This window comes from Zosterops lateralis, assembly GCF_965231275.1.
Source record: "Zosterops lateralis genome assembly, chromosome: 5".
Taxonomy (NCBI): domain Eukaryota; kingdom Metazoa; phylum Chordata; class Aves; order Passeriformes; family Zosteropidae; genus Zosterops; species Zosterops lateralis.
The window spans coordinates 38,573,957-38,590,296 of NC_139766.1; the positions used below are offsets into that span (position 1 = coordinate 38,573,957).

Sequence of the window (16,340 nt, forward strand, 5' to 3'; positions counted from 1 at the left end):
ACTATTGTTGCTGTTACTGTTCATTTTCTTATCTCATTGCTATTTCCATTGAATTGTTCTTATCTCAAGCTGTGAATTTTGCGTTTTGTTCCTCCAGTTCTCCTCTTCATCCACCCATGGGGGTGGCAGGGATGGAGGGAAGGTGGAGCAAGCAGTATGGTTTCAAAGATCTTGGTGGAGAACTACATTGGGGAGTACCACTCCTAAACCACAACAGCCATACAGATATATATATATATATATATATATATATATATATATATATATATATATGTATATGTACGTTAAGTTAACCTTCTTGCTTTGAAAATATTACATCTTCTTCATAAAGCTTTGTGAAAATAGTGTCAACAGCAATTCTGTATGTTGTTAATACATAATACTACACTATGCCGGGTATGTTGGAAATCCATTAAACTATGGGCTCAGTACTTAGCAGTGGTCAGAATAAACTTACTCCATTTCTAGGACATGCCCATCCTCCAAATATTTTGTGAAGTTCTGACCCCTCCCTTAAATTAGAGATATTAAAAAGGGTTCAGAAGGGGGCAGTGAAGAAGATCCAGAGGATGGGATATTTACAAGGTTGAATCAATCAAACAAGACCTCAATCCGAAAAAGACATAACTAAGGAGAAGAAAAAGTAAGTTACAATGGAAATAAAATTTTCACCATCTGTTCTAATAACGGTGACAGCACCATGTAATTCATTTGTTAATCCTTGTTAGTTTCTACATGCGTATGGCCACTGCATGATAGGCTTATCAGGGTATTTGTGTATTTGGCACAACAATCAAGTCATCCTAGTTTCAGGTCACCCTGTTCTAGTTTCATATCAAACCTTTTCCTACCAACAGCAGTTTCACTTCAATAAGCTAATAATACCCCCTAAACTTTTTGTATCAGCAGAAATCTTTTCTGCAGTTACAACTGTAACTGAAAATTAAAAAATACAAAAGAGAACTTAAGCATTTATGCCATACAAGGGTAAGTGACAAGGAGATCCACGTGTCAGTCCATGCTAACACATGGTCCAGTGTTACCCTAAATAAGAGTCTGGCACTTTTATCTCTTCTCAGCAGTATTTATACCTGGATTTAGGTTCAAAATAAAGAAAAGAAGGTGGTGTTTTACATAAAATGTAGCTAAGCTATGAGAGCTTGCAAGGGGATGGTTTGGGTGCTCAAGAATGGTGTTTGTGAGAAAAGCTCAAAATTACACTCACTGATAAAGACTAAAATTAAAACCCACCATTCAGAAGAGAGAGGCCATCAGCCAGACAAAAACTGCTGTACAAGTACTGAGGTGTCTCTCTCACCCTGTTCCTACTCTTCTTTAAGCACTGACTTTTAACCCCTGTCAGAGACAGGATGCTGAGCTAGGTAGATTTGTGGTTGGACTCAGTACAGCTGTTCTCCTGTTTCAGTGACATCATGATATGCTCTTTCAGAATACTTCTGTTTACTCCAAGCAGATGAAAAGCTTTCACTTTAAAATGTTGTTAAACAAGAATATTCACAAAGGCAGAAAGCAAGAGTACAGCCTAATATCAATTTGGTTAAAATCCTATCTGCCTTCTTTGGCTGACTTGAGAGAACAAATAAAAACTAAAATCAATAAATGAAACATTATTAAATATGTAGAAAAATTGTCTATTTAGTTCCTAAAACTTTTATAGGCATATTATACTGAATTATTTTATTTTATATTTCAGACTCATCTTTCTACATGTATGCCATCACATTTCCTCTGTTTCCATTCCTTCACTTTACAGTATTCACACGGTTTGTATGGGAGAAGGACATACACATACTAACACTACACCAAGCTGTCAAGTTGGGAACAACTTCCTCAGCAGCATCTGCTGGCAAAGCCAAAGTGCTTTAAGCACTTCAGGGGAGCTGCAGAAGGAAGCCAACAAAATTATATAATATCAGAAAGATATTATATATAATATTGATATAATTGATAATTCATCTTCTTCCAGAGCATCAGGCTCTATGCTAAATGCACATATTTATTTATGTGCTAAATAAAACTTTGGCAGGAAGAACTAATTAGACAACTCAAGGACAGTAAGTGGGGTTGACAAACAACTCAAAGAGCTGACCATGGTATTGATGAGAAATTGAAATGATAATTATTTGTTTTCAATCACTTAAGAGAACAAGAAACTACTTGGTTACTAAAACTCTACATACACACTGCCATAATTTCCATCCCTCAGAAAGCCTAATGCCACACCAATCCATGTATAATCTCATGGCCTAAAGTAATGCTATAACACCATTACAGGCTACAGTTCAACTACAACAGTATCAAGTGAATTTACATTTTGGACAATAACTACAATAAAAAACCCAATTAAACAAACATTAGAGTTCGGGAAATCACTAGCATAATAAACAGATACTCACTGAAATTCACTCATTCGATAATGACATTCCATAAGTAAGATAAAACATTTTTTTTCCTTAAACTAAGACTCTTCCAGTCAGTTCAGGGGGCAGGGGAGTGAAGGGATGTCGACAAGAATTTTTAAATCCTTGAAGAAGAACCTTTTTAATTAGCCCAGTTACCCATGTAAACATAACGTATAACAATTTCTGTTCCAGAGAGGTGGGCAAAATACACTTCATACAGTAGTAATAAAAAAAGTAGAAAAAATCATTTTTTAATACTGCCAGATATCCTGTGTTTAGCTACATTAGTAGTATGAAACACAGGCAAAATGTCTGCAGCCTAACTACAATCCAACAGAAAAAAGTAAATTATAACTAGTTACTGACAATTTAATTTCATTTAATTTCATTCTATAAATTAGCTGTGTCTCATGGCTGCCCTTGTGATCACAGCAAGTCATGTTATCTCATGCTTCAATCTGTATGGCATCACTTGGGAGTGAACATATTCCTTAAGAATGGCAGTGAACTCTTCAATGCAAATATTGCTAACTTGGAAAATAAGTTGCATGTAGCTTAGCAAAGTGATGTGTCAAACTGTCATAATGACTGTTCAGTCAAGTCAGTTTTATAACACATGGGTGGAATGAATGGATAATAAAAACAATGCCAGTGGTGCAAAATTACTTCAAAGACTCTTCCTCATATCAGCTGTGAACAATAGGAAGAATCCATTAAGGTAATTTCCACATATAAAAAATACAACAGGAATGGTAAGCTATTTTATTGTTTTCTTTGTTTTCTTCCTCCTATTTATAAAGGGTAATATCTAAATAGAAACAAGTATATATGTGAAACAACATGCACATGTTGTTGGAAAAGATAACTAGTTCTTGCTTGAAAAATTACCCACCCCTGTGGTACAAACTTCTTGATTATACTGAACCACATGCACTTGCTGAAAGATGCATTCTGTTCCTCAAATAATGCCATAATATTAGTTCACTATTGTAAGATTTTTAGTGTCAGTATTTAAGGCACTGAAAATGGATTGTTTAGGTCTCTGTTTAAGCAAGGGACTCCAAATCATGGTGAAGGAGGTTTTAGCAGAGATGTAGTGTTTTATGCTCTGACCTGCTGGCATATTGTTTTTCAGCAGCAATGAGACAGTAGCAAGGAGAGAGTAGCGGCTGTAGCAGCAGCTTTTGAATTACCAGTTTACAGGTTGTCATACTAAGGTTAAGAATTGCCAATTTTATGCTAACACCATATGTCAAATTGTAAACCGTCTCCACACTGAACTCACAATATAAGCAACTAAGCTCCTTCAACTGAAGCAGGAATCTCTGTAGCTACCGAGAAGAATGCAAGCTCACTCAGGACTGATTCCCATAGACAGATCAAAGTACCTTGAGATGTAAACACCAGTGAGGTCATTTGTTTGCAAACCATTTTTACTGCAAATAAGGTTTAATCATCTGATTTCAGGAAGTGCCTTGAAAAAATTGCAGTCTGACAACAGTACAAAACCCCACCTCCTATTAAGCTTGCCCTACATTTAAATAAAAAACAGTCAAAACTGATGCAGTTCTCTCTTATATAAACAGCCCTCAATTCCGAACAAAATTATGGAGACCTCTCAGTTTCACCTCACTGGTTGGCTAACCCTGGGTCAGAAAAGGAAAAAGCCTGATCTTTTGAAGAGACTTGTTACACCATTCGAGCCCAGCTAATAGAGAGAATTGGCATTCTCTCAAACTTTGGAGACAGGCAAGAAAAAACACTGCTAAGAGAAAAAGAACTGATTAGACATTTCATCTTCTCATCCCATTCCATGGTTAAAATATTAATCTAATAATATATTTCCATTCTGGGGATTTCATTTCTATTTAGAAAGAGGTTTTGTTTTTTTCCCTCTGCTAAATTGATGGGAACCAATGATAATGAACTATCCTAGTGTAAGATTTTGTTTAAAATCTAAATAGTATAGCTCTGTAAAATTTAAACCAGTAAATATTAGCTTACATGACTTAACTATTAAAGAACTGATAGCTTTCCAGAGTTAAGTATAATATCTTTAAATTGACCTAGCAAGAAGCGGGGCAAAAAGTCTAAAAATAAAACACAGGTACAGATATAAATTCTCTGTACCAGCTCTGGTAACACGTCCTCCATATGCTTCCATTTCAGTATAAAATCACTGAACTCATTAGCCAGCCCTTTAACAAGGAAAAACACTAACTTCAGTACTACAAAGTTTTGATAAGCAACAAAAGCAAGTTTTGTTCAAAGCTGACAGGCAGCATCCCTTCAAGGCAGGGCTTTGGTACAAGCCATCCAAGCTCCCATATGCATGGCAATGTAATTATTTAGCATATTAAAATACACTACACTCACAGAATTCACAATTTCATAATCCCTACTTGTTGTCCACAACAACTGCCACTGAAAATTAGTCATTCATGCAAAGAAAACAGCTACCGGGGAACACAACAGGCATAGTATGTATATAATTACTATACATATGTATGTATTTGGTTTACAATACTACATCACAATTTGTGTATTTTCCTCATATGAGACACTAAAGGACAGGTCACATACATGCTTTCAGATGGTGTTAAGGAAAGCAAGATTGTTGTCCAGCATTGGCTTTAAGATAATGGCGATCACCCAACATGGAACATCCAGAACTCTTCTAATAAGATGACACTAAAAAGACAAATCACTATCAATCAAACATTTAAGAAACCTAAGAGTCTAGGTGATAGGACTTTCTGATTACTGGTTTCAGTTAATGCTCATTTGTTTAGTCCCGTGTAGTATCAAGGAATTTCCCTCACAAGACAAGGAATATACGAGGTAGCATTCCTTCCCATCATCCAATTTCCATGCTTCCAACAGAAGGCATATTCACCACTGTGTAAGAGCTGCAATGGCTTTCTAAACCTCAGTTAGGTACTTAAGTATGAGTGGTAATGTGAATAGCAGTACAGTGCAGGCTTTAGAATTGCTGTCCTGAGAGCCAAGGGACTCAGCAAGTCTAGTGAAATAAGCAGACTTCTGTTAACTTACTGCCCTCTGAACAAGGGGGAAAGACTGCAGTTACTTTAGAAATTCCATATTGTTAGACTTTCATCTATATAATATATGTGCAACCTATGTTTCCATTTTCATTAGCTGAAAAAAGAAGAAAGATATAGAAAGACTATTTTTTAACCCTTTATTTTCTTCTCACTGCATGGTCTTAGTTTTTAAAAAAATCTGCAATTCTATATTTTATTACATAAACTGTAAAATGCTGATGTGCACTCTATTGTCCATGGCAACTTAGGCAGACTGCAGAAATTCATGTCTATGCTTATTTGTACTACAGGCTTACATTCTGCAGCAATGCAGCTTCAATTTCAATTTATCCATATCATTTCCACAATAATTTTAATTACAAATACATTATTGCCATTTTGCTAATGTTGCTAAGATACCAGGCTTATAAATTCTTCCAGTCCCACAGTCTTAAACCACACCATATTTTTAAATAGAGGTTCTGATTTTGGGAGGGTTCACCTGCTAAAGCACAGAGCTAGACCTGAGGCCTCTGCATTCACATCATGCTCTGGAGGGCCTGCAGTGGTGAGAAGCATGTAATCTGCCAGTTGCTGGGATGGTCTTGCCCTTCCTCAGGAGGTAGGAAACATTCCATATTGTCTATATTGAATCCATCTGTACTTCGACTTAACAGAACAAAAGTACAGCTAAAGGATAAGAGCATTTAAGTAATAATAATACAAAAAAAAAAAAAGTATGATGCTAAGTGAGTGAGAAAGAATTACAAAATGGGCAGATGCAAGAAAGCCCTTGTTTTGTCTTATCAATGTGATTTGCTGTATTAAAACACAAAAGAAAAACCACCTGACTCATTTGGACACCTAAGGAATGAGAAACAAAGATGTTCACCTCCTGAATGGAAGTTTATGCATAACATTTTTCAAAGTCTGTTCTCACCACCCTAAAAAGAAAACTAACATCAGATACTGATCTACTTCTAAGGTATTTATTATGATTTGCTGTACAATGAAACATTTTCCACGTATGGGACACATAAATCACCATTCACTTAAATAGAACAATAGGACTTATTACTATTGCTGCCTCCTACAGGGAGTCCAGAACTGGGGCAAGCAGGTAAGTCATTAGCAAAAAATTAAAGTTCCAGGAAAGAAAATACATTCACATTTATGTACCAACCCACATTTTGTTACTTCAGTCTTAGAACAAGATGGGAGCTGCTGGCATGTGCAGCAATTAGCACTGATTTTGACAATGCAAACAAAACTATGGATCTGATTTCACAACAAGTACAGGGCAGAACACTGGCTCTGAAACTATTCATTTTACTGTAAACTCATTTCTCCTTCATGCCTGAAGTGATGGGAATTATCCATATGAACAATAACCAGAGTAGCTTCAGACTTTCAGTACAGGCTGTAAATACATTATCACCTTATTAGTAGTGCCAGATACTTAGAACAAAAAATTGTATACAGAAGCCAGTTCACCTAATAATTTCCCAACTCTTAAGCACTAGCCTTAAGCATGCTGGTTGTGCCCAAATAATCTCCCAGAAGGAATATGATTGAAGGTCTGCTGGCTTTCGATAGCTGTACTGGTATACAAGTTAAACAACTAAATATTCAAGACATATCTAATTAAAAGGAATATAGGTGAGAAGGATGCTTATAATGATATGGCACAACCATCAGTACAGTGCCAACATCCAACGGCCAAGTGCAGCAAAGGGAAAACATGGAGGAAGAGACACTGCAGGGGAGGAAAACAACTCAGTGCTAATGGGAGAAGAAAAGAGCAGTAAAAAAAGCAAAAAAATCCAGAAAGCAGAGTTCAATTTTCAACAAAGTGAGAGGAATTGATCAGAGTATACATTTAACCAAGTTTAGTATATTTAACAGAAATTACTGTCTTTTCCTCCTTCGGTTCACCTCTTTGACTATTGCTAAATGAATAATAATACTTTCACTACATGAACTGTTTTCTTAAGCTAAAAAAAAGAGCTTCCCAGTTCTTTCTTCTTTGTATTATTTCAGTGCTTTTATAGTGTTCACAGTAGAAAGTTTTCTTTGCAACTTTTTATCTAGTCAAAAATTCAGCTCATATTGTGCCCTCTGCAGCTTCTAACAACACCTCTACTTTTGGCATTGGCCTCTGTTTTACAGAGGTGAAGCTGAATGAAGCAAAACAGATTTATCTCTAGAAGCAATGATTAAAACAGCCTGCTAATTTTTGCACCAAAGAAATATTGGAGACATTGAGACTTCCAAAATCCCACTGCAGAGAAGAAAGACCAGGTAGCTGCAGAATAGCCATCCTTCTACTTCACAGCAAGTTTTCCATCTGTCAGCAGCATGTTAATATCTGCCTTGTATCAGAAGTCATCCCACACAATGTAATTGTTAGAGAAGCACACAGAAGAATGTTCAACCCTTTTCAGGTTTAAAGCCTCTCTCTGAAGGAAAGATTACCTTAACAGAAAAGGATCAGATTTGGTCATATAAACCCAAAACAAAATAAAAACCAACAAAAAAAATCCCACAACACATAAAAATACAAGCCAGAGAAACTTTTAAGCTGAAATTCACTTACCAATGGATGCATCACCATCCAAAAGATTGTCATCTTCAGAGGTCTGAAAATCCATAATGACACCTGCTCCATCTAAAAGCTCCTCATCACTGCTTGCACTGGTTATGCTGTTGTAACTGTTTCGATAATAGCCTCTATGAAACAGCTGCTCAGACTCCATTTAGCTGCTTTATAAACTGTATGGAGATAGAAAAATAAGTTATTTCCTATTGGAATATTCAAAAAACAGTAAGAAATTTGTATCAAAATAAAACAAAGTATTTCATGCCTTGGGGAAAACTTTTTTATAGTGACAATACTACAAGTTACAAGAAGGTAGCAGCAATACAGAACAAATATAACCAAACTGAAGAACAGAGAGTTAAGCAGGATATCTTACCTGTTATGACGAGAAAGAGCAAAGAAAGTAATGAGCACACAGGCATAGTATACAGTGCAAAACCTAATGAAATACAGTGCAGGCAGGAAGCACATTGGTAAAGGACAGCAGCAGACAAACAGCTACATTAATAGCAGAAAAAGCATGTAAGGCTGTGCAGTTTTCTGCAGTCTAGTACCACAGGCACTTTTCTGCTCTCCAACACAGACATCCTGCTTCCCTTTCAAGCCCTACAATTAAAAGGTCAAGCAGAGAAGCAAGTCAGCTGAGGGAACCACTTCCAGTGCACAGACGTGTCTATGGAAAAGGCAAAATTGGCCAGTAAAAAACCAGATTTACAAGGTATTTGCTGACAGCTGATCCAAGCAATCGGTTATCTCCAGAATACGCTCTGCTGTCCCATAAAAACACTTTTCTGTGTTTCAATAAAAAAAATTTTGTATCATCACCTCAAAGAGGTGGCAGGAAAAAAAAATAAAGGCATCTAAGGCTTGTTATTTCCTCAGAAGGGGGTAGAGTGAAAACTTTAAAGTACACTTCCAGATTCCAGATTACAAATTTGCTGTAAATAGTTCAAAGTCAAAAACAACTAAAAACCCCCAACAACAAAGAACTCAGCAAGCACAGTCGACACAATGAAACACAAACCAATAAAACCCCACAATGACTGATCTTAATAAAAGAGCTCTTTTTCAAACTAAGAATCTTGATTAAAAAACTCAGAGTAAAATCCAGTTTTTCTGTTCAGTACTAACAACTAAGCTAAAATGCTTATCTGTCCTCTAACTCTCATATATTTTCCAACAAACTCTACTTGAGTACAGCGCTTAGTGAGAATACTCTGCACTCATGAAGCAAAAAGAGATGAAATTAAAATTTATCAATACAAGATTTACACATAAGAATATGTTCTACAGTAGAGAAAATGCAGTGACAGGAACCAAAGAGTAAATTGCTGAAAATTTTTGAAAATAAGATAGAATTAAAAATGGTTTAACTGTTAAGATCTTTCAAAAGTAAATATTTGTTATAAAATAGTCAGGCATTCTATATATACATAATCTTATTTTTAAGTATGTAACTAGTGCATATTTTAAGACAAGACAAATAATATGACAGAGACACTTCCCACACCCATTCTTAAATTAAAATTATAACATGTATCAATATGTGTATGGGGTCTATGTCAGAACACCTGCCCAAGAGATGAAAGCAGAATTAAGCTTTTATCACTAAAATCTAAACCTCTCATATTAAATTAATTTAAAATCCTGTATCTTTTTTAGTTTTAAATAAATCTGCCCTTCAGAAAGACATTTTAAACTCAGAAATGACAAGAATTTTACAGTAGTTCAAAAACAAAAGCCATGTTGTGGCCACTCCTTCTCTTAGTCTCACCAGCATGAAAATTACATTTCCTTTTTGAGCACAGACTCAGCATATCTAGCTTTCATTTATTTATTCTGTTTGCAACATGAAAATGTTTAAGCAGAATGGGAACATCACTCATCTTCCAAACTCCAGGTCTGAAAAATGGGTGAATGAATTGTGAGGAATTTCTCACTGTATTTTTTTAGACCACTAGCGGATTATTTCTTCACAAAAAGGCACAAAAATCTTAACACTTCAAGTTAAGTTTCAACCACAAAATAGCAGTTAACTGAAGCTATTTGACTTTAAAAATAAATTTTAAAAACCCTAAAACTGTTTGAGCTTTTGTAGTAGACTCCTAGGTTGTCTTGAAATAGAAGATAAAAAGTCAGTTACCCAAAATATCCATAGATAAAGCTAAGATTAGTTTCATTCATCGCTGCTTCCAAAATACAACTGAAACTCATGGAAGAAACAGACATACTCAAATATGAACAGACCAACATAGACCAAACCACAGGAAAAGACAATTCTCGTAAAGCCCAGTCTTAGCTTTAAAACTGCAACAAAACCTCTCAGTATTCATATTTATGTTCTACTGAATGTTAACAATCTTAGTTAAGAGCACTTTATATCTCTTCAGCTTAAAAAAAAATAAATAAGGAAGCCAACAAAAAACCAAGGAAAACCCAAGAGCCTATTTACTGATGAATACCAAACTCATGCTTCTGGTCATAAGATGCCACTGTCATATGATGCATTGACTTTAGTTTGTATAAAGTATTCAAAAGCACTGTGTCTCCACTCCCTAAATGTCATAACCAGAGAGATTATGGCTGCCCATAGTTGTGACAACTGAGGAATTATACACACTGGCACAAAACCATCAGCCTACCTGATGGAAGGTATTGCTTCTTTCACACCCTGTCACTAATGAGAATACTTTTTAATGGCATTTGACATTCACCAAATTACTCATGTGAATACTTTAACAGTGTTCAACCAAACTAGCTGAATTATCTGAAAACTCCAATTTAAACTTACAAAACTAACCCCGTTTTATTGATACATTAGAAAAAACTCTGCTAGCAGAGTTGAAGAGTAGTCTCCCACACAGGTACAGAACAAGCAGCTCCATGAGTGGTAAAGTCTTGGAGGGGTTTTCAGTCAACAGTTTAAAAAGAAGGAGAGAAAAAAAAAAAGAAAAATAAAAAGAAAAGCTAACATGCAGATTCCTTAGCATGAATCTGAATTAAGTATAAAATTGAGTATGACTCAAAAGCTTTAGCTTCACAGGCAGGTACTGATCCTTAGCCCAACCACAGTAAAGAACTGTGTCCATGGCCACTGCTTTGGAGCAAGCCTAAAATATATGTAAGATACAGTACTAGTTTCTAAACTAATGGGTCAGTACCATAGCTGCAAATATGCAGTCCAGGAAAGAAAAGATGAGGAGTTCACTTGGCAAAAATAAAAAGTCTCTGGTATTCCTTCTGCGGTCATATTCAAATGAGAAATTGCAATTTGTTAAGACAACTAAAAGATAAAATCCATACTCCTCTTTTGAAGGGCAGGAAATATGACTGCAGTTTCCATTGTAACAATGTAACTTCTATTTGCTGAGTCTTCGGTCAGATGTTCATTTTCTGTTTGATGCTAAGACACTGAAACACTGTCTCTTTAGAGTTTTTAAAGGCTTTTGCTCCTTTTTAATGTGGACTTGTGTTGAAGTCATCTAGGGGTTATACAATGAAGCAGAACTTTTACACATCACCAGAATGACCAGTTCAGAGTCACAGCTGAGCTGAGAACCTTTCAGGCAATTTCGTTCTAGTTCAATGTAACTCAGGATTGTCAAATTGGAATGTGAAAAAGCACCTCTATCCTAAGTCTAACTCAAAGCATCTTCTCAATAAGAGGCAGCTACCACAGATTTTTAAGGTCTGAATTAAAATTTCTTCAGAGACATACTAAAGCCCCTGAGATCAAGGAAAAAATCCTATAGAGGTCTCCAAAACACAGCACAGGCACAGGACCAGTACTTGTGAAATCTTGTGGGGACCCCTGGTGGTTCCTGCTCCTTACTCTCCCCAGTAACAATTTTCCAGCTTCAAAGAAGTTAAGAAAACACCGGCCAAAGAGGAACATATGCAGTGTCCTCTATTAGAAGTGACAAGCCTTTGGTCACCTCGGAAACAAAAAAAGGCTGGGCACTGCTCTCTGTAGGTGTAAGTGCAGAATCCCAGAAGATAAGGGGAGATAAGAGGCTGATGTGTATGTCTCAAACAGGGCTGGCTGGATGGCTGTGGAGCCAAGCAAGGATTGGTGGTAATAACAGATGATTGCTGGTACTAACGTGAGAAAGAACAGGATGTGGCTGGAGAAAGGGCCATGCAGAGGCAGGGCAGCACTGCTCTGGGACAAACATCCTTGGGCGAGTTTCCAGAGACAAGCACAACACCGTACAGTGCAAGCGCAGGAGGGAGGCCAAGGTGTGGGCATGGACTGTAGAGAGGGATCAAGACTATCCAAGAGCCCTGAAGCTCTCCAGCCCATTTCCAGAAAGGTCTGAAAGAATGGACGGTGCACAACAGGTAATTTGCACCTGAAAACAAGAAACCTTCCTGGTGAGGAAACCTAAAAAGGACCCCAAGCAAGCCCAGGAGTGCCCCCAGGAGCCTGGACATGTCATCAGCTGCAATGATGCTAGAACCAGGACTAGTGATCTCTTTTTCTCTCTTTCCCTCTTCCCTTTCACCCTACCCCTTTATCCAAAACCCGCTATTATAGACTAAGACAGCAACTTTCATGCCAAGTGTGTAATGCACTAACAAAACTTCCTGATTGTTTGCAGACCCTCTGACTTTTGTTGTTCCTTCTGACTACAAGCATTTATGAGTCTTGAGTGTTTCCTTTCCCTTATGGGAGGTCCATCACAGTAGCAGAGTGATAAACAGACCCTGTACATACAGCTATTTAAACCTCAAGACCAGGAGCCCAGACAACAGACTTGCTCTTTCTTGCTCTGAAATAAATATATAAATCTGTCCAGAGAGACCTGTGAACCTCTGATGTTAAAAAAACAAGACTGTTAATAGCCTTTTCCCACTTTTAATAAAAATAGATACTCTAACTAAAAGGATTTAAAAGAAAATCAAAAGGCAGTGAAGCCCTAGATGCACAAACAGCACCAAGAGCAAAGTATTTACTAAATCCAGTGTGTTAGCAGTTCAGAACGCACAGCAAGTTCCCCTCACTTGAATATTCTTCTCTCCAGCTGTAAAACCTAGTTGAAACATTGGCAGAAACAAGTTTCTGGCAGGAGAGTCCAGAGGGAAATTTACTGTTCAATAGTGGTATCATGTTGAAAGCAAGACTCATGGTGGGGATCTTACAGGGAAAAAAGAAATTGGATTCATGTGAGATTGGCAGCATATGGAGAACTGATTTTTTTTTCCCCCAACATATACATGAGAAATTAAAAGCAGAAAACTCAGGGGAAAAAGCTGCAGTAGATCAAAAACTGCAGATAACACATCAAAATCCAAGAAATCTGCCAGAGAACACTAATTTGAAGATAAAAGTGGAAGGAACTCAAACACAAACTTATCTTTCAGGAAAAGAAGTACTTGAATTTACACTGGCAGGATGTCAAATATTAAATCACCCCAGTAACTCTATCTGGAATTGAAACAAAGTACCAAAGCAAAATGCCTTTTTTACTATTTCAATTAGGCAACATTGCTTTGTTAGTCCAGTATGAACACGCAAAATATATATTTGAGTACTTCATCTCCTCTGAACTTTTTAGAGAAATTTATCAAAATATATTAAAAAAAAAAAGGAGAAAAAATAACAGCAAAGGTTATTTTAATCAAAGGGTCCAAGCTCAATTCACTTTTTTATTTACTACTCCTCCTTAGCGTCACAAAGTAAGCACAGTCTACTCCTGTAACTAGAAAGCCTAAGGAAAATGCTTAAAAAGCAAAACAGCTGAATGCCTAGAAAGTTCAAGGAGAAAACACTTGACTAGACTCTCTGCAAGTTATTAAAAATAACTGCTGGTAGCCACAATGAAGTTCTAGATCCTGTTCTTTACATTCATTTCCAGGAGTATACACTCAAGACTACTTACTACATATACAAATTAATAAGGGTACTCCAGATATAAACAGATTCATAGCCATTTTAACAGCTTTGTCTAGAATTCTTTCTATTACACATGAAGCCTATGAATTACTTCATCAACTCCCTTCTCCAGTAATAAAAAATACCAGTTCATTAAGTATGATTACTATCTCAACAATTTACATTTTTCAGTTTCTATGTTTTTAAAGCAGAGCATATTTCTCAGCAGAATTAAAAGAATTTTCCGTTTTAAAACCCTCTTTTAAAACCCTCTTATCCTAATCAATTTAAATGAGCATTGTTTTGTCTAGACTTTATTCTCTCAGATCATTTTATAAAGGCTTCCAAAATTCAAAACCAAGTTTCAAGTTAAACATCTGCACTTTAAGGTTATGACATATATAAACAACTAACACAAGGAGGACAGAATTGGGAACGTGCTCACAGGCATTAAGCTGAAATCTTAGTTTTGGGAAAATAAGCAGAGAGAGTAAAAAAGCAGTTCCATGTACAAGATCACTGCCACTGTGAGTTTACTGGGTTACTGCTGCTATCAAGAAATTCAGGAACATGCAAAATAGTCTGAAATGGAAATTAAATCAAACTGGCATTATCACTCCTAGCACAAATCTCTTCAGCAGTAGAGCTATCTTATTTTTTTTAATTTATAACCAAGTTTAAAAAAATCTCTACTGCCAAATTATTATAATACTTTATCCTGAAAACTTGATCTGCACAGTTACACCTATTCCCATGCATATAAAGCCAGCTAAATAAGAGCAGGAAAGAACTATCTCAATGTTCCTAGAATGCCTTTTGGCAATGGTTGCAAACTTGGAACAACTGTCCTGGCTCTAATGGTTACACTCAAGGAATGCAGCTCTGATGTTCAAGGTAAGACACACACACATACAGACCCCAAAGCAAAGTGTGTGTGTGTGGGGAAATTGTATATGTAGTGGACAGGAGAACATACAGACCCACCTGCTCATAGAGTAACCAGCACAGTGGGTTTTCACTTCCAGGTTACTCAAACTTCAATTTGCTACAAATGTTTGGTGTGCAAGAGAGCACAACAGGAAGTATAAACATGCTTGTGAGAAAAATGCTGACAAATTCATCAAATAAAGCGGTTCAGAGTAATGCAATCACAAAGAGCAAAGGCCAACAGCTTCTGATCAAGAATTTGGATAGGCTTGTTCTTATTACAAGAGGAGAAGAGGAGAGGAAGGGGGGGAATTTTACCCAGGACTACTTTAACTTGCAAGTGCGCACCGCAGAGAGAACAGCGGAATAGTAAACCATTTAAAGACAGAACTGTAAACATTTGGTCAAAGAAAACCTTGGAATACAACAAGTAAAATGTGTTTCTAGAAACATTACAGTACACATTGTGTATGACATCTACCATTATCAGGCAAAGAATTTTTAGAACTGACATACCACATGCCACTACTAAACAGAAGCAAACAAGCAAGAAGCTCCATTTTTCCTGAACACCATGTAAATGCTGTTTTCACATGTGCTGCAGAGAGATGCAGAGTCATTGTGTTTCAAGCTACCTGTAGTTTTCCCAGAGCAGAACTCCTGCCCACTCTGAGAACTTTGCAGCAAGTTTACATCTGCTTGCCAGCCAAAGAGACAAGACATCAAATTTTCAGTACTTGACAGTTACTCAGTGAAAGACTTATCTTAGCAAAACCGATAGTGACAACTGGTGAGTTCTTTTTTATTATGCTTCACAAAGGTATGTTTCCTATAACGCACAAACATTTTTTTTTAATTTTACATTACAGTATATTGACATTTCTTTAAATAGAGAAACAGTTTGGATGACTACCTGCTTTCAAATCTGTCATACCAACGCATCCTTTATTCAAATAGCTGTATCTGCAAAGAAGTATCTCTGTTGCTAAGGGATACTGAAAATAAACCCCTTCACAGGTCCACCAAAAAGAAAACCATCTTAAAGCAAAAAGCACCAATTCACCTGATAATTCTTCCACAAACCCTGCACCAGAAACTTCAGAGGTCCCACAACCTCAAAAATGAGGTGCAAGTCCTCACATCCACACGACTATCATTTACTAGTATGTTGCCAAAAATATTTAAGCGTCTATTCCAACAAAGGTTAGCCTCAGAAACATTTTAAATTTGGTTGTAAGGCCATATTTTACCTAGTTTAGTACTTTAAAGTGTGACACAGCAAATTCACTACACTGAAGGTAGTAGTGAACGGTTTTCTGTTCAGCACACGGTTTTCCACTGTCACATTCATAATCATTCATTCTAATTGAGAATTGATGCACACCTGTTTTACAGCCATTTCCACGGTTTTGGCTAGAGAAGGGAAGAATTTTGGACGAGTAGGGAGGATAATATGAAAAAACGCAGTTAAT

General features: G+C 36.6%; 1 protein-coding gene across 2 annotated transcripts in view; it reads right to left on the reverse strand.

Annotated features, from left to right (window-relative positions):
• The window catches only part of CLCN3 (chloride voltage-gated channel 3), a 60,006-nt gene that overhangs the window by 43,076 nt on the left and 590 nt on the right, over positions 1-16,340 (reverse strand). For both annotated transcript variants that reach the window (XM_083862034.1, XM_083862036.1), the window contains exon 2: positions 8,064-8,239. In XM_083862034.1, coding sequence (XP_083718160.1) covers positions 8,064-8,223 — 160 coding nt within the window. In that variant the 5' untranslated portion in view covers positions 8,224-8,239. The remainder of the gene's footprint in view (positions 1-8,063; positions 8,240-16,340) is intronic.